Here is a 26671-nt window from a genome sequence, read left to right as displayed (position 1 = left end):
CTGAGACCATCCCCACCCCACCCCCACCCCAGCAGATCTGGGGGCAGCAGCCAGACCTGGCATCCAGGCACTCCGAACCTCAGGGAGCCCCAAAGGGTTTATGGGGCTCCCGATGAATGGGCCTGTTGAGCTCAGAGGGGGCTGGGCCCAAGTAAACATGACTGGGTCTGAGCTGCCATTCTACCTCTGCCCCCTTCCCAGGACCCAGGACCAAAATACAACTTCCTGTCCCGGAGCTGAGGGCTAGACTTGCCCCTCAGAGCCCTGGGCTGGGGCTCACTGCAGGAACACAGGCTGGCCTGCACCGGCGGCCCCCGAGGAGAGAGAGAACTTCGGGGTTTCAGATCCACAGGTCTGTATCCGAACCCCGAGTGCCTGGGCGCTTGACAGAGTCCCTTCGAACCTTGGACTGTCCATCTATCAATGGCAGATCAGGAAACCAAGGCCAGGAGCAGGAAGGGGACCCACAGGTCAGGGCAGCAGAGGCCCCAGCTTCCCTGGCCAGTGAGGGTAGGAACAGCCGAAAGAGCAAGGATGTGGGGAGGGGCTCAGAGAAGGGAGAGGCTGGGGAGAGGCTGGTGAGCGGAGAGTCGGGCTTAACAGAGGGCAGATGAGCTCCTTCCCCTTGGACACTTGTCCTGTGGCCTGTAAAACAGAAGTGCGGTCCCCCACAGGTGCTGGTTACAGAATGGCCTCTCCACTGGGGGTGGGGGGGCTTGGAGCTGCGTGCCTGGGAGCAGCCCAGCGCCAGGGGGGAATGGGGCAGGAACCCCGTAAACGCTTGTTTGTCACCGCTTCGCTCCAAGCACCCCCCCATCCAGGCCAGCCCAGTCTACTCCCTCAGCCTCATCTCTCCCACCTGAAGGCCAAGCTCTCTGCCTCCCTTTCCAGCCTGTGAACGAACGAACTAGAAAGTCCTTTGGAAACTGCATCATGTGGTACCCACCCTGGGAGCCTGGAAGACCTGGGGAAGGATTGCCCCCTTCCGCCCTGGGGATGGGGGCCCCTAGGAACGTGCCCTGGCTGCGGGTGGAGGGTTGGTTTGGGGCCAGCCGCCTCACGTGCTGGGCACTGGGGGCTCCGGCTGGAATGTGCTGAGCGGCAGCTGCCACGTGAATCATTACACCTTGTCAGGCTGGGCCCAGGACTTTCAGACCCAAACCAGCTCAGGCTGGACTCAGACAGAAGGGCAGCCTCCAGCCAGGGTCTCCAGGTGCAGGGGTGAGGTTCCAGAACCTGGCAGGGCCTCTTCCGCCCCATCCGTCCACGTCCTCACTCTCCGTGTCTGGACCCAGCCCTGGTTCAGACAGAGCTCATTTCACAGAACCACAGAGGAAGGCAGGTCATCCTGTCCACAACCCTCTGCCTCCGGGACCTGGCACTGCATAAGCAGACTCTGAGCCTGGGTGACACTGGCTGGTTTCATGCCAAGAACCCACATTGCAGTGGACGAGGAGGCAGATTCAGAGCGGCCATGGGGCTGCAGGGTTAGAACCAGGGCTGCGTAGAATGAGTGTCCCCACATGTCACCTGGTCGGGGAACACTGAGTACCCAGGACAGAGAGGTGAGAGGCCTTCTCAGGTCTCAGCTTTCCTGCCTGGGACCTGGGTATGAACTGCCCTCAGCTTCCATCTGATTTCTTCAGGTGCCCAAAACTTGAATGAAATCCTCACGGGGCTCTGTCCATACCTCACAGGGGCCTGAAATTTCTGAGATGTGGGAGAGGCCAGAAAGGGCAGACAGGGACACAGGAACAAATAGAAGGACAGTTGGCTGGAGATGGGCTTGGTGGAGCCAGGAGAGGACCCCTGAGGCACATCCACAGCAGAGGCCTGGGCGCCTGGCAGGCATACCCATGGAGGTGGGGGAGGGCCCAGCTCAGGGTACCAAACACTGCTACCCTTGGACCTGCCTCTGCTCCCCCACCAGGGGTCTGGGACAAAGTCCTGGGCTGGTGCAGGGCTTAGTAAAAAATAATTAATTTTTCTTTTCAAGTGAAAGCTCTCACTCAAGCCTCTTCCTGTCCCTAGCAGCAACATCCTTGTTTAGGCCTGAACCATACAGAAGCCGCAAGGACAATCCATGGCCTCTCCTCCATGGCCAACCTGAGCCTGCTCTGAGTCCCCAGGCCCTACTTGGAAGGCCTTGTGGGCTCCAGGTGAGTGGGATCCAAGGTAACCCTGGGATCCGAGCACAGCTGGGAGGGGCAAGGCCATGGTACCCCATTGTGTGTGCGTGTGTGTGTGTGTGTGTGTGTGTATACCCGTGTCGTGCTGTGGAGCAGACAAGGCATGCCTGCACAGTGATGCCTGTGGATCTGACATTGCTATAGCAGGGGGTCTCCTCCAGGTGCCCCAAGAGTGTTCCCTGCCTTGGACACAGCCTCCTAGCCCCCTGTGCCCCCAGCTTCCCTCCCTTTGCCTTCCTGAGAGGTGAGAAAACCAGGCTTCCTGCTGCAAGGGGAGGGGGCTGCCCGACCAGCTGCTGTGGGAGCCTCCAGTGACTCATCCGGGTGGGGGGTGTTTATGAGCAGCCGAAATGGCTGTAAAAGTGGCACCTCAGTTCACTTATGGCCTGGCCATCCCCTCCCCTACCAGCCTCTTGCCTTGAAAAGCTTCCAGAGGGGACTGGAACCAGAGAGAGGTCTGGGATTGAGGCTTGGTGGAAGCTCAGTCTGGGGTCAGGGTTCAGCCAGAGGTTAGAGGTCACACTGGGCTAAAGACCCACATGGGGTCGGGGTTGAGACTGGGATTCCAGCTGATTTTGGGGCTAGGGTTAGGGGATGAACTGTTGAGGGTTTGCAGGCCAATTTTTCCAGAGAGCCCCCAGAATGGAACGAGGGGTTTTCTGAGGGACCAAGTCCAGGCAGCAGAGCTGAGAGCTGAGTCTCTGTATTTTCTTTTTGAGTTTGCTGCCCACCCTGGCCCTAGGGTCTATAGAGCTTGGCCACAGCCCTACTCATGGCAGCAGAGCCCAGTTTAGGGCCCCTGGGCCAGAGTCCAGACCCTGCTCCAGGTCTGAGCTCTAGTGACTACCCTGGTTCTTCCTCCAAGGACCCCATCAGAGACGGGAGTCACCAAAGGGGACTCCCTGCCCCCAACCAAGCCTTTTCAAACGCCACTGAAACTGACCTAAAACTAACCAGAAACTGACCCTTGGGGCCCCACGGGGATTGCCTGACAAAGAGGGCAGGCTGGCTCTGCTAAGCACTGGGGTGCTACCAGTTAATGTGTGACACACAACCTCCACGGTGGCACTTTAACCAGAGACCAGGAGGTGCCTTAGGGGATCAACCTCAACAGGCATGTCTGGGGTGAGGCACATGGAGTCATGGCCAGAGAAACACCCTTAAGAGGCTCATAGCCATCAGATCCCTCTCTGCAGCTCTACCCACAGCCCACCCTGGCCCTCCCCAGTACAAATATTGTGTGTTTCCCAATCTCAAGCTTCCTGGTATCTGAGGACTCCCTACATTAGTCCCCAGTTGTACCCCAGTTGCCCCCATCCCTCCATGACTGGTTCCCCCCCGCCCCCATCACCACAGGGCAGGGGTGGTCATTAGAATGGATAGAAACAGAGACATAAAACCAAGACCATCAAAACATAACACTGGAGAACCACAAATGTTCTTTAGTTACCCACTCTGGGCACGTGGGCCTCTGTCCCTCTTCCCAAGAAACCCATACATCACAGGGGGTAGCCCCCAAGTCACAGCACCCACCTGTGCCCCCTGCTAGTAGTGGAAAAGATGTGGTCTCGAGGAGGGAGGGATGTTCTTTACACCAGGCAAGAGTAGTGTGATCCCAGCAGAGTAAACGACAAAGGCAAGGACAGAGGAGTGAACATGGGGAGAAGCTCAGCTGTCTAGTGGACAGTACCTATTGGGGAGAGTCACCTCAAACAGGCTGGTGCCTCCAACAGGGTAGTCCTTAATCACCAGGGCAAGAAACTTGAGGGTAGTGGGGCACAGAGAAGGGTGTGGCCACAGAGTCACGGAGAAAACAGCTGTGGGGCCAGTAGGGGAGATGGGTGGATTTGCGCCTGGACAAGGATGGGCTGCCGGGAAAGCTGGCTAGAGCTGGATTCCAGTGACCTTAGGGGCTCGGCTTGCGGATCCATTCACATGGAGGGTAGGGGCCATCCCTGAGATGGAAGAGGGGGTGGTGCTGGTCTGGGGGCTCTGAGGAGCTCAATTTCCACAGGCTGAGTCTGGGGAGTCCACAGAGCCCATGGGTCTTACCCTCTGCAGCACTAAAACAGTAAAGTTAAAGTGCCCTTTGAATCAGCTGGTCAAGTCCCCGTTTTACAGATGAGGAAACTGAGGCCCAGACAGCAGGAAGTCGTCCTGCCCAGGATCCACAACTGGTAAGTGGACGGGCAGGGACTGCCACTTAGCCCAGATGGTATCTCCAAGAGCCCCGACCACCACATGAGCTTGCTCCTGAGCATCCTTAAAGCTCTTTGCTCTCCAGGCACCCCGGGCCCTCCAAGCACCTCAGTTTCCCTGCCTGATCCTGAAAGGTGTGGGGCTGGGGGTCCGGGACCCCCTCCTCTTAGCGCTCCGCCGTCCCCTCCCGGCCCAGAGCACGCAACCCCGCCCCCCCTGCACCCCCGCCCCCGCCCGCAAAGACTCCTCCGGCTCCTCCCCCAAGCCCAGGGTCCCCCGTGGACCCGAGTCCGCGAGGACGGTTTGGGGGTGTGAAGGGGTGGAGCAGGAGGCGGGTTCGGGAGTGGGGGTCCCAGCTGAGCCCGGGGTCCCGCGGCTGGAGCCGCCCGGGGTGGAGCCCGGGGCGGAGCCGGGGAGGCCGGGCCGGCGTCCGCGAGGGTCGAGGCTGGGGAGGGTGGGAGAGACGTGAGCCCCGAGCCGCGGGCGGGGGCGCGCGGGGGCGGGCGGGGGCGGGTCCGAGCCCCGCGGGCCCATCCCTCGGGGCTCCCGAGCGGGGGGTCCCGGCGCGGCCGCGGCGGAGCGGGGCGGGGCGGGGCTGGCGGCCCGGAGCCTCCCCGGGGACCCCGGGCCCGCCCGAGCGCCGCGGCGGGGCGCGTCCCGCGAGGAGGCCCGGCTCCGGGCTCAGGCCCCCGGCCCCGGCCCCGGCCCCGGCCCCGGCCCCGGCAGGCCGACCGGAAAACCCCGTCTGTGCTGCCCGGAGAGGAGAACCGAGCGGCGGCTGCGTCCCGGGCGACGTGCCCGGGCCCCGACGTCCGAGCTCCTGGCCCCGTCCCCTGCACACTCCCCCCGCCGCCGGCGCCCGGGGCGCGGCCTCTAGAGGAGCGTCCCGGGGCAGGGGCAGCGGGCTCGGCCCGGCGGCTCGGCCGGGCGGGGGCGGGGGCGGGGGCGGCGCGGGCGCGGGCGCGGGGGCGGGCGCGGGGGCGGGGGAGGCCCGGGGAGCGCGGGGGGAGCGGCGCCCGGCCGCGGGGGCAGGGGGAGCGGCAGACGCCGAGGCGAGGGACGCGCGCGGCGGGCGGCGGCTCGGAGCGGCGGCCGGGCGGGGGGCGCTGGAGGCCGGGCCGGCCGGAGGGCGTCCCGAGAGCCCCATGAGGTGCCCCCGGGGCCGCGGACGGGGCGCTGTCCTGGGGAGGCTGTCGGGGGGTCCCCGACACCCATGGCTGGGCGGGGGCCGCGGCGGCGCGCTCGGAGTGAGTCGGGGTCGGGGCGGGGCGGGGCGGGGGGCGCGGGCGGGGGGCGCGGGCGGGGGGGGCGGGGGGGCGCGGGCGGGGGGCGTTGGGTTCGGGGCGGCTGCGGGCCGGGCCGGGCCCCCGGCGGGCTGCTCCGTCTCGGTGTCAGTCGGCGGCGCCTCCTCGGAGCCCGGTGGAGCCGCCAGCCCCGTGCCGCTCGGCTCCGTGGCTTTTTTGGAAACTTGCAAATGTTTTCGTAGAGAGAGAGAGAGCAGGGGGAGGGGAGGGAGGGAGGGAGCGAGGGAGTGACCGAAACGGAGCTCGGGGCCGCTGCGAGAGCGGAGGCCAAGGCTGGGGGAGCTGGAGACGGACGGACAGGCCGACAGGCAGAGCGTCCCGGCCGCGGGCGTGCTCCGGCGGCGCGGGCGGGGGCGCGGGCGCGGGCGCGGGCGGGGGCGCGGGCGGGGCCCGGCCCGGGATGCGCAGAGGGCTCGGGAGGCAGCCGCAGGCGCGATGGGGATCCGAGGGGGGCTGAGGGGCACGGAGCTGGCGGCGGAGCACCGAACGGCTCGGCGTGGTTGCGAAGTTAGGCTCGCGTCCCTCAACTGCACGCCCGAGCGCCTCGAAACGCGCCCCCCGCCCCGCCCCGCCCCCTCCCCGCCCCGCCCGGGGCTCGCCGCCGAGCTAAAAATAACAGCCCGGTTCGCCCCCCGCAGACCGCGACCCCAACCCCTCCCCCGACCCCTCCCCCACTGGGCGTGGGGCGAAGCCGCAGCTCCCAGTTCCCCAAAAGAAAAAAAAAGAAAGAAAAGGCGGCGCGGGGGGGGCGGGGGGCGGGCCGGGGGCGGGGGGCCCGGCCATATGGATGTGATTTCTCCGCTCCGAGGCAGACGGGCAGCTCCGCAGCGCTCGGCGCCCGCCCGCCGCCCGCCCGGCCCCCGGCGGCCTCCCTCCTCCCTCCCTCTCCTGCTCCCCTGCGCTCGCTCGCTCGCTCGCCCTCGGCGCATGGGCCCCGCGCCGGGCCCCGGGGCCTCGGGCCGCCTGGCCTCCGGGGTCCCCTAGGCCCGGGCGTGGGCGGGGCAGCCGGCCTGACGCAGCTCTGTACCCCACCACCACCACCACCAGGGCCGGCGGCGGCGGCTGCCCCGAGGGACGGGGCCCTAGGCGGCGGCGATGGGGGCCGTCCGGATCGCGCCCGGCCTGGCGCTGCTGCTCTGCTGCCCGGTGCTCAGCTCCGCGTACGCGCTGGTAAGTCCCTCGCGGCACTCGGGGACAGCTGCGGGCTTGCTCTGCGGTGCCTGGGGTGGGTCCGGGGCGCGGAGTCTTGGGTTCCCTGGGCAGTCTGAACTTTGGATGAACGGCCCCTCTGACCCCAGATCCCCGGTGCCCGCTGTCTCTGGGGTGTCTGGACTCGGCTCCAGATGGCTCCCATCTCCTTATGGCTGAAGCTTGGGTTTGGGGTCCCAGGTCTGGAACTCTGTGGTTGGGGTTCTTCTATCTTCTGCTTCTGGGAGCTCCACTGCTCCGGTTGTGTCGCCTTCGGGGATGACAGTGTGATCTAGCAGTAGACCTGGCTTTGGCCCTGATCGAGGGTCCCACAGATTTGTTCCAGGGCCTCTGTTTTCTGCAAGTTTTGTTTGGGATCCTGGACACAGGGCTGTGGATCTGAGGTCAGAATCCCCTAGGTTAGGGGTAGGATTTAGGGGTCCCCTCCAGCTCTCGCCATCGCATGCACACACGCAGACGCTCTTGCCCAGGGAGGCGAGTGTGATGTGGCCCGGAGGAAGGATGGAGGTCCTCTGAAGGAGACCACCCTCACAGGACACTCCTCCAGAAGAAACATGCTGGAGGGGGACTCTGGTGAGTGAGGGACCCCCATCCTGAGAGCAGAGACCAAGAGGAGACCAGAGAGAGAGAGAGAAGAGGCAGGTTGGGAGATAAGCAAGAGAGAGAGAAGAGAGACAAAGGGGGTGGAGATGAGAGCTCCCCAGAGCAGAAGGAGTAGATAGACCAAGAATAGCAGAGAAAAGGAGAGACTGGCAGAGGCTGGGCGGGGGGAGCATCCTCCCCCTTCTGGGCCAGAGATGGGGGGCCAGGACTCGGGGAGTAGTCGGATCCCACAGCAGCCCTGTCTCACGGGACTAGCCCGTTGCTGAGGAGGCTGTCTGCCTGTGTGTCCGGCTCCAAGGCCCCTGCTGCCTCCCCAGTACCTCCCAGGTGGGCATGTGCCTTCTAGAGAAACAGGCAGGCAGGCAGGCAGCCACCTTCTCCTGACCAGCTCCCTACCCGGGAAGAACCTTAGGCGGGAAGGCAGGAGCTCTGGGAGTCCTCCAGCCCTGCCTAAGGCCCGCGGGACCAGGGCTATCCTCCACACCTTCTGCAAAAAACTAGCGAGAAACATTTGCCTAAGAATCCCCTGATTTAAGTGGGGCTCTCTTCTCCTGGGGGGGCGGAGGGGGGCCCTCAGCGTGGCAAGACCCATTCCCCGGTGCCCATGCCCTCACGACTCTGGCTCCCCAAAGCCAGAAACCTCACCCCATACGAGAACTTATAGATGGGGAAGTCAAGGCCATTTACAAGAAATAAATGCCAGGACCCGGACCCAATTCCCCACCCTCCCCCTTGGGCCAGGCGTGCCTTCCCCACCACCGTCCCTTCCAGAGTGTGTGCCGAGCCAGCCGCAATCTGCGTGCACATCCCTGGGGTAGACAGGATGATGGACGTGAGGGTGCTGAGAGTCGTTTGTTTGTCAGAGCGGGACCGCTGGGACTCTGGGCAGGCTGTTCTCTAGATCCGGGTGAGCGTGTGGCTGAGTCGTGTGTGAACACATGTGTCCGAAGCTGTGGGTCTGCACATGACTTGCAGCAGCATAGTCGTGCACACGCGTGTGTGTGTGCGCATTTGTGAGCACATGTGCACCCAGGTCTAGTTCTTATTTTTCATTTAATCAATGCTTTTTTAGTGCTTTCTACTCACCAGACACTGTCCTAAGCACTTTACTGTATTAATTAGTTTTGTTTTTTTTTTTAATTTTTATTTATTTATGATAGTCACAGAGAGAGAGAGAGAGGCAGAGATACAGGCAGAGGGAGAAGCAGGCTCCATGCACCGGGAGCCTGACGTGGGATTCGATCCCGGGTCTCCAGGATCGCGCCCTGGGCCAAAGGCAGGCGCCAAACCACTGCGCCACCCAGGGATCCCTGTGTTAATTAGTTTTAATCTTTCCAACAACCCTAGAAAAAAAGGTTTTGTTATTGTTCCCATTTTTAAAATAATCTGAATCACGAAATCAGTAGGACCATCTTTTTTCACGTGCCAATCTATTGCCAAGCCCCGTGTCTCTATGGGAAGGGGGTAACGGGTGCCCAGAGCCCCACACTGATTTCTGGGGAAGCTGAGGCACATGCAGAGAATTTGCCTGGCTTAGCCCTGGGGCAGGTCTGAGGGCAGGGCAGGAGGGGTGCCATGGCTGGATCTGCCCTGAGACCTTTTGGGGACATCCGTGGCTGGACACTGAGGCCATGGGCCTTCCCTGGTTTTAGGGCTGGAGGATGTGGCTCAAGGATCACCCAATCCCCTGTAGGCCCCCTGGGCTCAGCTGGAGCCAGCGAGACACTGCCAGCCTGCCAGCTTCCTCTGTTGAACCTGGGGACTGCCCTTCCCATCCACATCTGTGCTGATGCCCACCAAGTCCACTGAACTCAGCTGGTGGCCTCTGTTGCCAGACCTGTGTACTGCCTGCCCAGCCAGCCCCAGGAGCAGGCTCCCGTCTCCAGGGACCTCGGGGCTGGGGGATCAAAAAGCATCCCACCGGGAGGAAAGGGCTGTGGCCAGACTCAGCTGGTCCATTTTGTCCTTACAGAGAATAGTAACTGTGTGCTGGGGGCCAAATGGAGTGAATTTTGGAGGAAGGGATGGACCCACAGATGTGAGTAGGGGGCAAAGGATGGTGTTAGCCTTGGGGGCGCCTCATCCTGGGGACGCCCTGAGCTTGCATACATGTGAAGGAGAAACTGCCATGGCAGAGGCCGCAGGTCAACATGGGCCTCGAGCATAGAGATGTGACCTCGGGGTCAGGCACAGGAGGGACTGTGGTGGCTGGGGAGGTTAGGCCCCAGCCTGCTCTAGGGCCAGTGTGGCCATGGCCCATTTTTTAAAGACCAGAAGGAACCACCATGTATTGAACAATGACTGTCCCCCGATGCTGAACTAGAAACTGTCACAAATGTTTTCTTATTTCGTCCCGTTCACCCACCCATTTTATGGGAAAGGGTCCTGAGGTTCACGCAGTGAGTCTGTGCCAGAGGTGGGACTTGAACCCAGGTCTTCAGACTCCCGTGCTGAGCTTCCTCCAAAGCAAGGTGAGGGATGTGCTGACAGGAGATCCCCGTGTCCTATGGCGGGTTTTAAAATTTTTTCTTCCTTTTCTTTTTTTTTTTTCTTTCATTCTCTGTTTCTCTGTTCCTTTCTTTCTTTCCTTCTTTCATAAAATCCTTCTATTTTTTTGCTTGTACTTTCTTATGTTTAATTGAACTAATCCTTGAATATGTTCTTTCTTATAAAAGAGTCACATAACACAGATTAAACAAAATTCATTCTTGATGACTCCCGAGTCCCAGTGCTCTTCGAGAGAAAACCATTTTTAACAGTCTGTGTGGGGGATGTCCTCCCAGACCTTTGTCTGTTTATTTCCAAAAGATAACCCTTTTGTGTACGTATAAAGCAGAGTTTTGTTCTGTCAGTTTTCTGCTTGTTGCTAAATGAGTGGTACCTGTAGGTAAAGCTCTCCTGTGTACATTTTTTTACTTAAGAGGTGTATCTCGGAGATCTTCTTGTCAGTAAATATAAATCTATTATTTTAATGGTGCATAGTATTCCAAAACCTAGGATTCATTAGCAGCCCCCAGAAATGTACATTTAGACCTTTTCTGTATAGTTTTTGTGTGTGCGTGTATGATTCCAGACAGTGGCAGGGAAGCTCCTTGAAATGCCCTCTTATGTCCCTGTGTGACCATTTCCCTGTAGGGTATTTCTAGATTCTTCATTGCTGGGTCTGAGCACATGCACGTTTCTTTTCCTTTCTTTTCCTTTTTTTTTTTTTTTTTTTTTTTTTAAGACATGGCCAAACTGCCCTCTAGAAAGCCTGTGGCAGTTTCTATGCACAATACCAGAAGTGACCAGGAGGGTCTCTCTCCCACTCCCTCTGTCTCATAGGGTAGTTATGAAGATTTTCACCTTTGCCATTCTGATAGGTGAAAAATGGTGTCTCTTGTCCTTTTAATTTGCCAATTACCCATGAGTTTTGGACTTTGCATTGGTCTATTGTTCCTCTTCTAAGAGCTTGTTCAGAGCCATTACTCATCTTTCTATGGGTTATTTGTCTTTTTTGTATTGATTTTTTGAGGCTTTTTATATCACCTGCCCTTAAACACCCCCCACACACCCCAGCTCTGGGAAGGGCCTGTGGACAGAGCAGGAGGAGGGGGGCCGAGCCCTCCCGGGAACTTGGGTTTTCTTCGGAATGTTTTAATGAGGCGTCAAGCGGCCTCCCCCAGATTCCTGTTGTGGGCCTTCTGGGGACACTCCCTGGTCCAGCCACCACATCAGGAAGGCAGCTCTTGCGGGGAGTGAGTCCCTAGGAAAAGGAAAGGGTGGGATGGGGGTTTTGCAGACCCCTGATATTGTCTGCCAAAGACGGTGTGACGGGGAGAGAGGGCAGTTTCGCTCAGATTCTCAAAGATGTCAGAAACCTCTATACCCTAAAGAACCCCAACTCTAGGACCAGCCTTAGGTGGAGGTGAGACCTGGTGGGATCCTATTCTGCTGACCAGGCGTACGGTTAGGCTAGGCCATGCTATCCTTCTGGGCCTTGGTACCGCAGGCCAGGTAGAGGCCGCCTGTGAAGATCCACCGGGTCCAGCAGCCAACTCCGCCATCCCAGGCTCCATCCCACCGCCTGCCCTGAAGGCGTCCACGCTGGCCAGGATGAGAGGCGTCACAGTGCCTCCCCCCGGCCCCTCCCAGCCCCGAACACAGGCAGCCTGTTCAGGAAGGCCTGGAGAGGGGGAGGAAAAGTCAGCACTTGTCAGCGGTGGCGGGGCAGGAGTGTCCCCGGCAGGGAGCCCGTCCCAGCCTGCTCGGGCCAGCCGGACAGACAGAGGGCAGCAAGGGGCGGGGAGCAATCCCTGGCCAGCTGGCACGGGATACATCGATGGGTGCCAGCACAGGTCCCAGTAGTGGAACCTGGAGAGGAGATGCAGGAAGGCCAGGAGGTCACGAGGGGGTCTCCTGTGAGCCAAGGTTTTCTCCTTCTGGATTTTCTGGAGGTACCACTCTCCTCACTCCTAACACCAGGGTGCAACTGTCCTCTGTCCCATTAGAGCTGAGCACCAGATGCCATCACCAGCACCAGGGCCATGTGATCCTGTCTGCCCCCACCCCGGAATTCCCTTTGTGCAGGCTGCCTCAAAGGCTCTGCTAGGAGGCACTTGCTTGATGCAGCAGAAGACACAGCGCCCAGGAGGACTCTGGAAAGCTGGGACTGAGGCTCGCACTCGGGCATCCATGGAAATGGGTGCTTCATCCAGGATTGCTGCTTCAGGGTCCAGCAGACTGGGCCTCTTCTTTTTAACTGTGACTCTGAGCCTTGATGTCCCCATTTGTAAGAAGGGGCTGTGGTAGAAGGTAAAGGAGGTGTGGACAAAGCTCCAGGGGCACTGGCAGGTGCCAGTGGGCAGAGGGCCTGAATGGACACCAACAGGCAGGTTTGCTTACTCCAGAGGAGAGCAGGAAGCCAACAGTCACCTTCCCCCAGGGGACCAGGCTGAACCAGGGTGGATGGATGGATGAGGTGACCCAAGAGGGCATCTCCAGGCTGACGCCACTCCGTGGAAGAAGCCCCTTTCCCAAAGGCAGAGGTGTAGGCAGCTGGAGAAGTAGCCCTTGTATTCCTTCCTTAGTTTTGCCTGGAGGAGAATGTAGGCATGTCTGGGATCACAGACAGCAAATGTGTGGAATTTGGCAGTAAGGAGAGAAACTGAGAGGAGTGGCCCTCATTTGGTCAGTGGCATGGAACTGGCTCTCTCCACCACCACTGTCACCGTCACACCTCCATCACCATCACCAGCCTTGATGCTGTCTCCTCCCTGTCCTCACCTCCACCCGCACTGCCGCCACCACTCCCATCCCCAACTCCCGACACACCGATCTTTCCTCAATGGGGCTTCCTGCAAGGTAGAAGGAGCTGCTTGCCCCCCAGGGGAGGGGTAATGAGCAGATGGCTTTTCTCTTCCTCCGGGCTTCTGAACTCAGGAAATGAGAAACACATCCGGGCCTCTTGACCACACACTACTCTCTCCCTGGGACAGCAGCTTCTATGTTTGTAAATAACAGACTGGCTTCCAGCCTCCACCTGTACCCTGCCTGGAGCCCCACAAACACCAGCTCATTGCTCCCAGGATGCCTCTCTCCCTACTCCTCTCAGCTCAGGGCTGAGGTCAGGGCATCACCCCACCCACCCCCTGCATGTTCACAAAATGCACATCGTGCACACATGTGCACACAGGAAGGCTCTGTGTTGGGAGGTTCAAGATGGGGGGTGTGCCAAGGCGAGGGACACTGAAGCCAAGCCCCAGGGTGGTTAAGTCAGGGGAAGTCAGCCCTAACGTGAGACCCTAAGAGGGATGTAGGGAGGGATTCGGGACACCCGGTGCCAGGGCTCGGTGGCCCCGTCAGTTAGTGGGTGATGCCTGGCCATGATCCAGCGCTGGCTCCCTCACCTCTTGCTCCTGAAACCCAAGATCTGCAGACTCTATGTATCTAAACTGATGCACACCTGAGTCCTTCACTCCAGGAGCTGGGCCAGAAAGATCTGAACTCTGCAAAGGAAGGGGAAGAGGGGAAAGGTGGGGAGAGGGAGCAGCAGACAGAGTCACCGGGCCAGGAGGGGAATCAGAGCTGCACTTTCCCTTCCACCCCGAGGACATAAAGCTTCCTGTTGGGGCAGGGGCAGATGAAGGGTCCTCCTGCCTGCCCCTCCACCAAGCCCAGGCTTTCTGGGACGGGGGGAGTACTGGCAGTGATCTGGGCTCTTACTGTGAGTCCAGGTTGGATCACCCCAAAAGCTCATCACACACCACATGACCCAGTGGGCCTTCCCGTATTCCCTGCTCCTCACCCTCCTGGAGTCCCACCTCCCATCCACCCCTCACTGTAGCCTAGACTTACTCATGTACCCAATCTCCCCCTGCCACTCTACATCCCCAGCCTGGGGCCACCCTCAATGCCCAGCAGCAGGGGTGCCCGTAACCAGAGTGGGAGAGCCATGATTTGGTGCTGCTGCTGCTAATGGGAGCAATTAGAGCAACCAGTTTTGCCCCGACCCCACCCACACCCAGGCTCTCCACGAAGTACCGCACTGAATCCTCACCAACAGCCCTATCTTTCTGATCACGGGGGTTAAGCAACTTTCCTAGACACAGAGCCAGTCAGTGGTGGAGGCGCGATCCAAGCTCCTGTGCTGGCCAGCAGAATCTCCTTGGGTGAGGAGAGGGTGCAGCTGGAGGGAGGGGCAAACGAGGGTGTTGCAGGCGGGGGAGCTGCACTCAAGGCAAGTGAAGTGAACCTGGTGTGGAACTGCCTTCCTTGCCTTGGGTTGGTGCTTCCTTGACTCTGGCTTGGATTCCTCTTGCTGCAGTGGCAGTCAGAGAAATGGGGCCTATAAGTTCTGGGAGTCCAGGGTGGGGGCACCATCCCTGTGGATGAATGGAGGAGTTTGAGGGCCATGGGGTGCTGGAGACACATGCCTTCCTTCTCCCAGGCATTCCCAGCCCCACCGTGGAAACCAGACTCCAGAGACGAGGGGATGCCTCTTGGCCACAGAGAGGGAAAAGCCAACAGCAGTAGGTGGGGGCTGAGCAGAGCACGTGTTAGTCCCTGGCCATCGCCCAGCTAGCACACCTGTCAGTCAGTCTGCCAAATGGGCAGTTTTCCACCCATGTCAGCCAGCCCTCCGTCACATCAGCAGGCCAGTCTGTCTGTTGGGAGGGCTGGTGTGCCAGTCTTCGGGGACTGGTGGATACCTCAGTCACTCGGGAGCTTTCCATGCGGGGTATCTGTCTTGAGAGAGATGGAGGTTGGGGCGGGGGTGTGGTGAGGGAGTAAGGATAAGACGGCGGCAGAGGCGGTACCCACAGTGCTTATGGGGCTGATGGTGCTAATGTCACCTTCAGTGGTGATGGTGATAGTGGTGACGCAGATGGTGGTGATCCTGGTGGTGGCGGTGTTGGTCATGGTGGGCGTAGGGCCGGTGGTGGTGATGGTAATGGGGTCCTCATCTCTGTTGGGATGGTGCTCGTGGTGGCGGTGGTGATGGGGGATGGTGACAGTCGTGTTGGTGTCATTGGTGAAGGTGGTGGTGGCTCTTGATGGAGGTACTAGTTGTAATGATGGCAACAGTAGCGAAAGGGTGCGATAATGGGTCGGGGTGAGCGGGGCAGCCACGCAGGGAGCCCCAGTGCCAGACGCACAGAGAGAACTTAAGGTCAATCTTGGATCCTCTGGACTCGGGCAGGTCGTCCTGCAGGTCGCTTCTGCCCCAGTCGGCGGCGCTGGGCGGGGAGGCTGCAGAGCCGGGAGGGGAGAGGAGGGAGCACGTCGGGCTGAGCTCCGGCCCTTCCTGGGGTGGGGGCGGGGGCAGGGCAGGGGCCGTGCTGAGGTCGCAGGCTCCCGCGGCAGAGGAAGCACAGTCACCCGACAGACGCCCGCTGTTCACACGCGTGTCCCCAGCCCCCGAGGCTCCGCCCCAGGTGTGCATGCGGGACGGTGCCCACGCCGAGCGCGCGGGGCCGGGGCCGGGCCGGGCCGGGGCCGGGGCCGGGGCCGCCGCTGGCTGCTCGCGCTGGAGCGCACGGCCGGGAGCGGAGCGCGGTCCGCCCGACGCCGCGCACGCGCACACGCGCGCACACGCGCACGCGCCGCCGCTAAGTGGAAGCCGCGGCCCCCGGGCCGGGCCGAGCGCCCTGGAGACTCCTCGGCCCTGGAGCCCCTGCGGCTGCCGCCGAGAGACGCGGTCAGTCCACCGCACCCTGCAGCCCGCTCCCGCCCCGGCCGCCGCCGCCGCCGCCGCCGCCGCCCCGTCCCCCGCGCGCCGCCCCCTGGCTCCGCGCCCGGCCACGCTGCGCTCGCAGGGGCCCCGGGGCGTCCGAGGGGCGGCAGCCCTGCCCGCTGCGGGGCCGAGGGGCCCGGTTCCGCCCGGCGGGGTCGGCGCGCGCAGCCCTGCCCTGGGGCCTCAGGGGACGACGCGTCAGACCTGAGCGGGAGGGGGACGCGAGCCGCCTCCTAACCTCTGCGGTCGCGCTCGCGGAAGGGCCCGGCTTGGTCGCCCGGAGCGTTCCCCGGGGCAGCGTGCGGCCTGCTCTGGCCCTCTTGGAACCCTAAGAGGAACACGGGTTCAGCCCCCAGACGCCCGTGAAGTTCTGGTTCTCTTCCTCAAAATGATACCAAGTGTCCCGGCGGGTGGCAGCCAATGCCCAGGGTGTGCAGGTCGGGAGGAAGAGGAGGAAGCCAGGGCCCGCTGGCACCGTCGGAACTCGGGTCTGCAGGGCTGCGGGGCCTCCCGCGCACGGCCCGCACAGGAGCGCCCGCCCAGCCGGACCACTTGCCAGCAGGTCCTCCGACCTCTGGCTCCTGAGATCTCCGGGGTGGGAGCAGCTGAGGCACTCGCCATTCACTGGGGAAAGCACTGACTGGGGTGAGGGCCAGGATGGAAATTGGTGACTCCCAAGGTCCCCCAGGGCACCAGGGCTTGAAAGAATCCAGGCCTGGTTTATATCCCCAGAGTTCACCACTCCTCATCCACCCCCTCTCCCCACTAGGTCCCCCACAGACAGGATCTTGTGAGGATACATCCGGGGACATTCCAATCCCTTTCCCTGTACCCTTGGGGAACAGACTGGACCGAGAGTATCAGTGGCTGCAGCCCACAGGGTTACTAGCGAGCAGGCAGGGGACATCCCCCCTCCCTCTTTTATCCGTCAGAGCCAAAGCTTCCCATCGGTAAAGTGGGAGCTACATAAGGCAGAGTTCCCAAATTCTAGACTCAGGGTCTTTGGAAAGGCGGGACTCCCTCAGAGAGGTTGGGATGATTGTGGGACCTGCTACTGGGTTGGGAAGTCCTGCCTGCAGTCTGACGTTCAACTTGGTAGGTGGATGCAGATGACGTCATGACCAAAGAGGAGCAGATCTTCCTGCTGCACCGCGCCCAGGCCCAGTGCCAGAAGCGGCTCAAAGAAGTCCTGCAGAGGCCAGGTGGGGGCGGAGCCCGGTGGGGCGCGGCCAAAGAAGGAGGGTCTGGGGGCGAGGTCAGGAGAAGCGGGGGAGGAGCCCAAGGCAGGTGAGAGCCTAGGATGCAGAACCACGGGGCAGCAGGGGAGAGGGCTTCCAGTTAAAGGGAGGGTCAGGCCCAAGCGAGGTGGGTCAGTTGTGATCAAAGTCAGCAGGCTGAAATGCAGAGCCTTCCCTCCCAGGGTGGGATTAGGGCAGTAGGAAGGCAGCCACAGCCTAAATCATCCCTAACAGGCTTAGCCCTGGCAGGGCACACCAGGATCAGGAGCAGAGTAGGATGCCAAACCCCACTGGGGTGCACTGGGACAGCTTCCTGGAGGAGGAGGTATCCAAGGCAGGTCCAATAGAATAAGTAGATCTTTGAAGGCCACCTGGCCAGAGGACAAGGCTAAGGTGTCCAGGGTCAGGAGAATCAAGGGTCCACGGGACTGGATGGGGAGAAGGATAGAGGGTAGGGATGGGTATCTATGACTCTGAATCATGGTCTCTGTCCAGGAGAGGGGGTTTGACATGGGGCCAGGGGGGCTTCTGCACACCAGCACCGCATCTTCAGGGACCCCTGCCAAGGTCAAGGTGGGAAGGGCACTCACCTGCCTTCCCAGTTCCTGCCTCATCTCCAGCTAATCTCTTCCCTGAGTCCACTTCCTGGAAAGCGTTGCTGGGAGCTCATTAGTAGGCATTCAGGCCTCTGCTGCCTGTCTGATTAATCTCATCAACCTGGAAGAGGCCCAGACCCCCCTGACTGGCCGAGGGGAACCGTTTCCTGTCTGGAGCTGGCCCCTACACTGCTAGGGACTGAAGCGCACACAGTGACACACACTGTCGCATGTGGGCTTTGCTCACAGTCACAGGGATTCACATGGTCTGTGCGGTCCCAGCCCTGTCCATACTGGCTCCTCTGGTGGCTCTTTGGTCCCCTGCCCCAATCACATCAGGGTCTGGGGATCAGATGCCCACCCCCCACTCTGGGTTCTAGTGCTTTTCCCAGTTGAAGCCCAGGGGCACCTTCCCCCCGATGGCACCTCATCCTGATGGAGCTCCTCTCCTCCTGCTCCGCTTCATCCTGCTCCCCCCCTCCCACTAACGCTCCAGGGTCAGGCAGGATAACGGGCACAGCCACTCCATCCCAGTCTGGGGGTCCGTACTCAGCTTCACACTGCTGCCACAAACCCTGACCTGGGAGGGCCCAGGTAACTGCAGGGACACAGGTCAGATAATGAGGGAGACTTTGCAGTGAGGTAGAGACCTGGAGCAGCAGGAGCAGGTGCCTGAACACCCTTGACAACTGCACACTCTTGATCATGGCGTCCACACCGCCAGCTTCCTGAGCTGCAACGTGCTCCAGCCAGCCTTCATTTTCACTGTTTAACCTCCACGGACATCACCCCTACTGTCCACTTTTGTCCTGCGCCCCCTGGTGGGAGTCTTGTCCTCCTGCACAGGCTCTGGCTCCCGCTCCTGGGTCGGAGGACAGGACCTCTACCCAAGTCTTATCCACACTTACTGCTCAACCCACTAGTTGATCCCACACCCACATGGTGTTCGCTCCCGTTTGAACCTCCTGTTGACAGTCTCCATGCTCTCTGCTTACTTCTGCACCTGGCGAGTGCTCTACAGTTTGTAAAGCAGTCTCTCACCTCTTACCTCAGCTCTAACAGCCTGGGCTGTCAGCAGGGCAGGGATCAACCCCACTGTACAAAGGGGATCCCTCTAAGGCAGGAAGGTACCTGGGTCCCCTGCCATAGCACAGTTCGTTGACAGCCATGACTGCTCTGATTTCTCCAGCTGACATAATGGAATCAGACAAAGGATGGGCTTCTGCATCCACATCAGGGAAGCCTAAGAAAGAGAAGGCATCTGGGAAGCTCTACCCTGAGTCCGAGGAGGACAAGGAGGTGCCCACTGGCAGCAGGCACCAAGGTATGTCTGTGTGTCCATCCGAGACTGGCTGAGACCCGCCCACTCCACGGCTCTATCCCCTTTCAGTGAGCTCATGCTCTTGAGCTCTTGTGGAAAGGCATAGGCTGTGGCCCGCTCCCCAGGAAAGCAGGGGAGGGGCTGGGAGGACACAGAGCCCAGGAGGGATCATGCAGAGGGGGCTGGACCACTGGGAGATTTGGGCAGAGAACTTGCTCCGCACTACCCCGGGGTGGGGGACCTAGGGCTGTGGCCCCTCTTGTGGAGAGAGATGACAGAGAACCTGGGAGACAGAGGAGCAGGGAGAGATACAAAGACCTAGACAGAGAGGGTACCAGGAGGCGTAAACTGAGACTGGGACCCAGTGTGTCAGAAGAGGGCGCACCAAAACACATAGAGTGGTGGGCCATAGACACAGAGCAGGAGAGGAGGGTGGCTGGGAGCAGCGGGGCCTGGGACAGTGGGCAGAGGAGGGAAGAAGAGAGGGAGGGAGATGCAGGGCTGTGTTGTCCCTCAGGAAGGTAAGGAGAGACAAACTCAGAGCCCAGGCTGCAGCCACAGGGCCGGTTTGAACCGGCTGGGTGGGCAGCAGATTCCAGATGGGCCACATCTGGGAGGCTGTGGTCACCCTGTGGCTCCCCAGGGACCAGAGGGAATTGTGGGCCTGGCCAGGCGGGGCTGGGAATATGGTGCCCAGGACAGAGAGCCTTTCACCAAGCTGGGGTGGGTCCAGCCATCAAGGCAGCCTTCCAGGATGGCTGGAGAGTCCTGTGGTTGGAGCCCTGCAGGGGGAAAGAAGGGAACTAGGGGAGAAGAAAGTGGAAGATTCAGAGGCTGGGGACCCTCCAAGGTCACTTAGTATCTCTGCTGTGAGGCTGGAACCCCAAAGTAGAATATGTTACCCTGTCTCGAATGCCACAATTAGCACGTGGATTTGGGGGAGTATACCTCCCCCTACAAATGATCATTGAAGTCTTATAGCAGGTGCTTAGGGTGGTCTGGGATGGTGGTGGAAGCACAGGCTGATATGGTCAATCCCAGCTACCCAGTGAAGAAACTGGAACGCAAAGAGGGTGGACACCTGCCTGAGGTCAGCAGCTGTTTGGGAGTCCAGCTGGCAGAGCTAGACCTCCTGCCTCCCGTCCATGGTTTCTGGACAGGGGTCCCATGGAAAACATTTTCAACTAAGGGAGTTAGTCTGGGCACTTGCCCTTCTCCAGAGACACCTAGAGGTGGGACCAAAAGCAGAGGAAAAAGAGACAGACCTGGCCAGGGGCTGAGTACCTGAGGAGGGCAGGGCCCTAAGCTATACTTGCCTCTCTTGGCCTCCACCAGCCAATCTAGGAAATAGGGCCAGTGCCAGTACCCGCACGCAGGGGCTGTAGGTGAATTCTGTGAGGCCAGGGATTCAATTCTATGGAGGACACAGTAGGTAGTAAGGCTCAATGCATTCTCTCCAGAACGCTCCAGGCCTGAGTTCTCCAGTCCTGGGGCACACCTGTCCCTGAGGGAGCCAGCGACCACAGGTGTGTTCATTCTTCTGGGTCACTAACCATGGACTTGACTGGTGTCCCCCACCCTGTCTGTCTGTCTCTGTGGGCACAGGGCGCCCCTGCCTGCCCGAGTGGGACCACATCCTTTGCTGGCCGCTGGGGGCACCAGGTGAGGTGGTGGCTGTGCCCTGTCCCGACTACATTTATGACTTCAATCACAAAGGTAAGGCCGGCTGGAGTAGGGCAGGGACCACCAGGAGAGACTGGGAGCTCAGGGCCCCAGACCTCTCTGCATACGCTGACCCTCCCCGTGGACCTGCAGGCCATGCCTACCGTCGCTGTGACCGCAATGGCAGCTGGGAGCTGGTGCCTGGACACAACCGGACGTGGGCCAACTACAGCGAGTGTGTCAAGTTCCTGACCAACGAGACTCGTGAACGGGTGCGAGTTTTCCCTTTCCCCACCCCATCAGGGGGTGATCTGGATAAGGCCACCTCCACCCCTTTGGTGACCCCTGAGCGAACCTTGAGTCCCAGGGCGCTGACTGTGTGTCCCACGCACACAGGAGGTGTTTGACCGCCTGGGCATGATCTACACCGTGGGCTACTCCGTGTCGCTGGCCTCCCTCACCGTGGCCGTGCTCATCCTGGCCTACTTCAGGTGGGCGGGGCCGGGGCAGCCGGGGTACACCTTCCCTCTGCGCACCCCCTCCTCCCCCCGCACACAGCCCGGCTCCCCGGGCGCCCCCCCCCGCGTGTCCCCGGGCCCCCACCCACGGTGTTGTCGCGCCCCGCAGGCGGCTGCACTGCACACGCAACTACATCCACATGCACCTGTTCCTGTCCTTCATGCTTCGCGCCGTGAGCATCTTCGTCAAGGACGCGGTGCTCTACTCGGGCGCCACGCTCGATGAGGCCGAGCGCCTCACCGAGGAAGAGCTGCGCGCCATCGCCCAGGCACCCCCGCCGCCCACCGCCACCGCCGGCTACGTGAGTGCCCCCGCCCCCACCCCCACCCCTGGCCGCGGCCCGGCCCTGGGCACCTCCAGCTCGGCACCCCCCCCCTGCCTCCTGCTACCGCGGGTTGGGCGTCACCGCCATCGTGGTGGGCCCGCTCACAGCCACCCCACACCCCACCGTGTCCCTAGTCCAGCCTCAGCCCTGCTGCCCGCCTGTTCGGCCAAGGACTCTGTGATTGTCCCCCTCCCGCCCCTTTCATCAACCCTCCTGCCTCTGCCCAGCACCCCACAGCCACCCACCTCTTCACCTTGGCCCCTGCCCCTGTCCTGAGTGCCCTCCTGCCCCCGGCAACATCCTCCCCAACCCCTGCCCCCGCTCCTCAGCTGCGCCCTTGCCCTGGCCCTTGACCAGAGCCTGGCCCTTCGTCGGCCAGCACCACTTGTCCGAGCTCATCCCCTAGCCCATCCCCGACTTCCCCAGGTGCAGGCAGGCCCTCTGGCTAACATCAGCTGCTCTCCTAGGCGGGCTGCAGGGTAGCTGTGACCTTCTTCCTTTATTTCCTGGCCACCAACTACTACTGGATTCTGGTGGAGGGGCTGTACCTGCATAGTCTCATCTTCATGGCCTTCTTCTCAGAGAAGAAGTACCTGTGGGGCTTCACAGTCTTCGGCTGGGGTATGCAGGCGCGGCGGGCAGCGTGGCAAAGGCAAGGGTGGGACCACAAGGCAGCAGGGTCAAAGGGGCCACTAAGAGTGAGGTGTCCACACAGCATATCCCGGCCTGGACCTGGAGCCACCAGTGTGTGGTCTGCCCACCCCTTCTCTGACTCTAACCCCATCCCAGGTTCAGGCAACAGGCCTTGGCCAGAGGTCTGGGTGTATCTGGAGTGGGTGCTCAGCCTGGGGTTGGGGCTCACCTGGAGGCAGATTCACCTGGCGTGGAGGCTTAAACCCAGGAGAGGGAGGGGGTGCTCTCAGGCCAAGATTCAGCTCAGCATCAGAGTGGGATGGTGGGTCAGAGGCCATCCTATGGCTGGAGTTGAGATCTGGGATGCTCCCTCCACCCCAAGCACTGTTTCCCTACCAATCTCCACACCACGTGGAACTGTCCACACCACTGCCACCTTGCCTGTGGGATCCATGACCCAGAGCCCCAGACCGGACTCTTGGCCTCATCTGGGGCTTCAGCAGCCCCTCTGCCGAATGGGCTGCTGGGGCTCTGCACTCCTCCCCCATGGGCTCTGGGATTGAGTTACTGATAATTGTCCATTATTGTTGGCAGCACCAGAGCTTGGCTGGGCTCCGGGGCAACTGGCCAGACTGCAGAGGGGTAGGCCCGGTGGCTGAAGCCCTCCCTGCACTCGGCACCCAGAAGCTCTCAGGTCAACAGCCACAGCCCCTTGGCACATACTCTGACCTTGACTTTAGCCACGGCAAGCCCCAGAGTTGGGGCTCTGGTCCCTGGAACTGACCTGGGCTCTGGGGCTAGAGGGTGTGAGGGTTGGGCAGGAAACACACAGACTGCGAGCATACAGAACTGAGGGACACAAGAATGTCACAGCTCTTTTGCCCACCGTAAACCCAGGTCACACCCTGCCCCTCCCAAGGGTGCACCTGACCTAGAATGAAGTGTGAGGGGGTGGAGGGCGGGAACCCGGGCTCCTGTCTAGAGTCAGGGCTCATTCAGAGGTACCGTACATGTGCCATCTGAGCTGACTCAGGCCTGGGAACACCAGGGTTCCCCTGTGGCCTTTACTCAGCCTGGATGACAACTATCACTCCATCCAGCCTCATCCCTGGGGGGGGAGGAGGTGGCTAGGACCTTTCAAACTGAGTGTGTGTGTTGGGGGCAGGGCGGTGCTGGGACAGAAAACTGCTGGTACTAGGCCCCTTCCCCCCAGGGACTCTCAGCCCGAGCCTAAAGGCAAGGAGGGAATGGTCTGGGCATGGGGAAGTTAGCAACGCCCTATTTTGCCACGCACCCGACAGGTCTGCATGTGTGGGTAGGAGATGCAGAGCCAAGATGAGGGCAGAGGACTGAACTGGGTCCTGAGTGCTAGAGTCCTGGGAGGAGGCTGTTGGGGAGGCAGAGCAGCACATGTCAGCGTGTGGCTCCATCACCAGGCGCCCGTGGGCCCGGGGTGAGGGGGGTCATGGAGGATGAGAGGAATGGGCCGGGCAGGGTGTGCCGAGGGGAGAGACCTGCATAGTAGGTCTATGGGCAGTGCCCACGGTCCCTCATGCACCATCCCTATGTGCCCACAGGTCTGCCCGCCGTCTTCGTGGCTGTGTGGGTCAGCGTGAGAGCCACCCTGGCCAACACCGGGTAGGTCCAGGTGGAGAAGGGGCCCGGGATACCCCCCGGCACCCCCTTGGTCTGTGCAGTGTGTGAGGGAGCTCCCTGTACCCTGGCCCTGAGTGGGCCCCGCTACCATTTTCTGTCTGGCTTTGAGCCCGGTCCTCTCTCAGGGTCACAAGAGGCTGCTTCAAAAGAAGTGAGGGCAGCCTCAGGCTCCGCCATACCCAACAGCACCCTGTCCTTTGTCCCTAACAGCTGCCTGCAGAGCAGACCACTCTGGGGCCACTCTGGGGGGGGGCGCAGGGTGAGAACAGGGGTGGGAGCTGATGCCTCGGCCTCCCCCAGGTGCTGGGACTTGAGCTCCGGGAACAAGAAGTGGATCATCCAGGTGCCCATCCTGGCCTCTATTGTGGTGAGCGGGGCTGGCAATGGGGCCGGGTGGGGGCGTGCGCTACAGGCGCCGCCAGGGCTGGAGCCACAGGCCTGAGAAGCACCCGACCCCCGCCCTGGCCCAGATGGGGAAGACAAGGGTCCTCTTGGAGACGCAGCAGCAGCACAGCGCCTTGGCAGGGTCGTGGGCCCCAGGGCGCTCGCCCCCACCCTGCTAGGGCGCAGCTCGAGACGCAGCCCTGCCTCACTCCCACAGCTCAACTTCATCTTGTTCATCAACATCGTCCGGGTGCTCGCCACCAAGCTGCGGGAGACCAATGCCGGCCGGTGTGACACGCGGCAGCAGTACCGGTGAGCTGTGCCCGGGGGCATCACGCCCCAGTGCCCCGTAGGAAAACAAAGACAGAGGCCCCAGGAATGAGCCTGTGTCATGGGAAGGACTCGGCTCCTGACTCCCTGGCTGGCCCCACCCTGAGCAGTAATGGGATTTCTCTGGGGCCATCCCAGAGCCAACCTAAGCCATTAAGTGCTAGACCCTGCCCTAGAGCGGGGTCTGTGAGGGGGCAGGGGGCAGGGACAAACCCAGACCTCCCCTCAAAGAGCTGATTGTAGGGAGTACGAGGGACAGGTGGGCAGTGGGTGGCTTTGAGAGGGTGGTGGCTCAGCTGAAACTCTAGGCGCCTAGAGCTTGGGGCTGGCAGGTGCAGGTGGCACAGTGCCTACCAAGGGGAAGTGGCTTGTCCCTGAGCCGCCTGCCCTGCTGGCCCAGGAAGCTGCTCAAATCCACACTGGTGCTCATGCCGCTCTTTGGCGTCCACTACATCGTCTTCATGGCCACGCCGTACACCGAGGTCTCAGGGACGCTCTGGCAAGTCCAGATGCACTACGAGATGCTCTTCAACTCCTTCCAGGTGCGCAACCCTGGCCAAGGCCTGGCTGAGGGCGGGAAGGGGGCGCAGGGCAGGGGCGGCCACTCCCACGCTCTCCAGATGCGGCCTCTGGGCCCTGACCCCACACACGTCTTTCCACAGGGATTTTTTGTCGCCATCATATACTGTTTCTGCAATGGCGAGGTAAGCAGGGTGGCAGGTGGGGGGCAGCGTTGGGGCCAGGCAAGGAGGACACAGAAGTGCCAGGGGTCCCCCAAGTCTTATTCCTCCATTCTTCCACCCAATTCCTCTGTTCCTCCAAGACATCCCCAAGGACATTCTGAAGGCAGAGAGTCTTTCCAGATGATTCAGGCTCAGGATGAGCTAGGATTTGCCGGCTCCTCAATCTCTGGCAGGGCAGGGTCTTCCCAACCCCAGGGCTGAATTCCCCGTAATTCAAATTGAAGGACTCAGCCCCCCGGAGCCATTGGAGCCTTGTAGCTTCTGGGTGTGTCTGTTGCCTGCAGCCAGGCACCACTTCTGAGGATGCAGGGATTTTACTTGGCCTTGGGATTTTCCAGGAACACCCCACACCTCTGGTTCCATTCGGGGCTGAGCATAGGGGCAGGGACAAGGGCACGGCCGGGGCTGGGGGCACACATGGCAGGAGGAGGGGTTAGCCGCCAACCTGACGGTCCGCCCTCCCGCGGCCCTCGCAGGTACAGGCCGAGATCAAGAAATCCTGGAGCCGCTGGACACTGGCCCTGGACTTCAAGCGCAAGGCCCGAAGTGGGAGCAGCAGTTACAGCTACGGCCCGATGGTGTCTCACACGAGCGTGACCAACGTAGGCCCCCGCGCGGGACTTGGCCTGCCCCTCAGCCCCCGCCTGCTGCCCGCCGCTGCCGCCACCACCACCGCCACCACCAACGGCCACCCACCAATCCCGGGCCACACCAAGCCAGGGGCCCCGACCCTCCCGGCCACACCACCTGCCACGGCTGCTCCCAAGGACGATGGGTTCCTCAACGGCTCCTGCTCGGGGCTGGACGAGGAGGCCTCCGCGCCGGAGCGGCCTCCCGCCCTGCTGCAGGAGGAGTGGGAGACGGTCATGTGACCGGGGACCTGTGCCAGGGTTGGACTCGTGGACATAAGGGCCGACAGACGGACCAAGAGACAGGCGGTTGGACAGTTGCCCACTCAGGGCTGGGGCTGGGAAGACAAAACAGGAAAAAAAAAAAAAAAAAACGAAAAAAAAAAAGAAAGAAAAGGGAAAAGGAAGCGGTGTGTAGCTTCCTGTGGTCTGAACTGGGGCTCGGGAGGGGAGGGGTGGAAGCCATGGAGAAGTTCTTGGATTTCACCTCTGAAGGGCCTCCAGGGGCCACGGGCCAGTTGGAGGGGTCGGTGGGGCACACAGTCCAGCAGGAAGGACCTGGGAGAGGCCTAGAGTGGCCCGAGTTTGCGGGGGTCCCCCAGGGGCCCAATGGAGCCATGCAGGAGCCAGGCCGCAGCCTTTCCCCACCGCACGCTGCCACCTAGGCTGCTTTTGCCGAGACCCAGGCCTCCGGGTCGGGTGGGGTGGGGGAACCCGGGTTCCTCTAGGCCATCTCGTCCCCTTTTGCCCTGTCACTGTTCACTAGCAGCCAACGGCAGATCTCTGGATCCCTGGCCCTGCTCCAAGCCCCTTCCTGCCTGTCTGGTGGCCATGCTGAGCCCCTTGGGGGCTGAGGCACTCGGAGCTCTGCACACATGATCCCCAGCCCCCACCCTGGATTTGACACACCTCTGGC

At 61.4% G+C, this 26671-nt stretch overlaps 1 protein-coding gene across 6 annotated transcripts; it reads left to right on the top strand.

Annotated features, from left to right (window-relative positions):
* The first annotated feature begins 1993 nt into the window (after positions 1-1993).
* PTH1R (parathyroid hormone 1 receptor) lies at positions 1994-26162 on the top strand. Of its 6 annotated transcripts, XM_072721053.1 has the most exons (16): positions 1994-2159; positions 4311-4366; positions 6740-6862; positions 16819-16921; positions 18743-18877; positions 20480-20590; positions 20690-20808; positions 20933-21027; positions 21164-21356; positions 21848-22001; positions 23591-23651; positions 23970-24036; positions 24271-24365; positions 24784-24925; positions 25046-25087; positions 25603-26162. In XM_072721053.1, the coding sequence occupies exons 3-16, from the start codon at positions 6788-6790 to the stop codon at positions 25996-25998; spliced, it is 1788 nt and encodes a 595-aa protein (XP_072577154.1). In that variant the 5' UTR covers positions 1994-2159; positions 4311-4366; positions 6740-6787; the 3' UTR covers positions 25999-26162. The 6 variants fall into 6 exon arrangements, with proteins under 6 accessions (XP_072577154.1, XP_072577159.1, XP_072577158.1 ...); XM_072721057.1 differs by lacking the exon at positions 6740-6862 and having other exon boundaries at positions 2005-2159; XM_072721056.1 differs by lacking the exon at positions 4311-4366 and having other exon boundaries at positions 2020-2159.
* Positions 26163-26671: the final 509 nt, after the last annotated feature.

This window comes from Vulpes vulpes, chromosome 9, assembly GCF_048418805.1.
Source record: "Vulpes vulpes isolate BD-2025 chromosome 9, VulVul3, whole genome shotgun sequence".
Lineage (NCBI taxonomy): Eukaryota > Metazoa > Chordata > Mammalia > Carnivora > Canidae > Vulpes > Vulpes vulpes.
The sequence above is the reverse complement of the archived record's forward strand: the minus strand, read 5'-3'. Positions and strand labels throughout refer to the sequence as shown.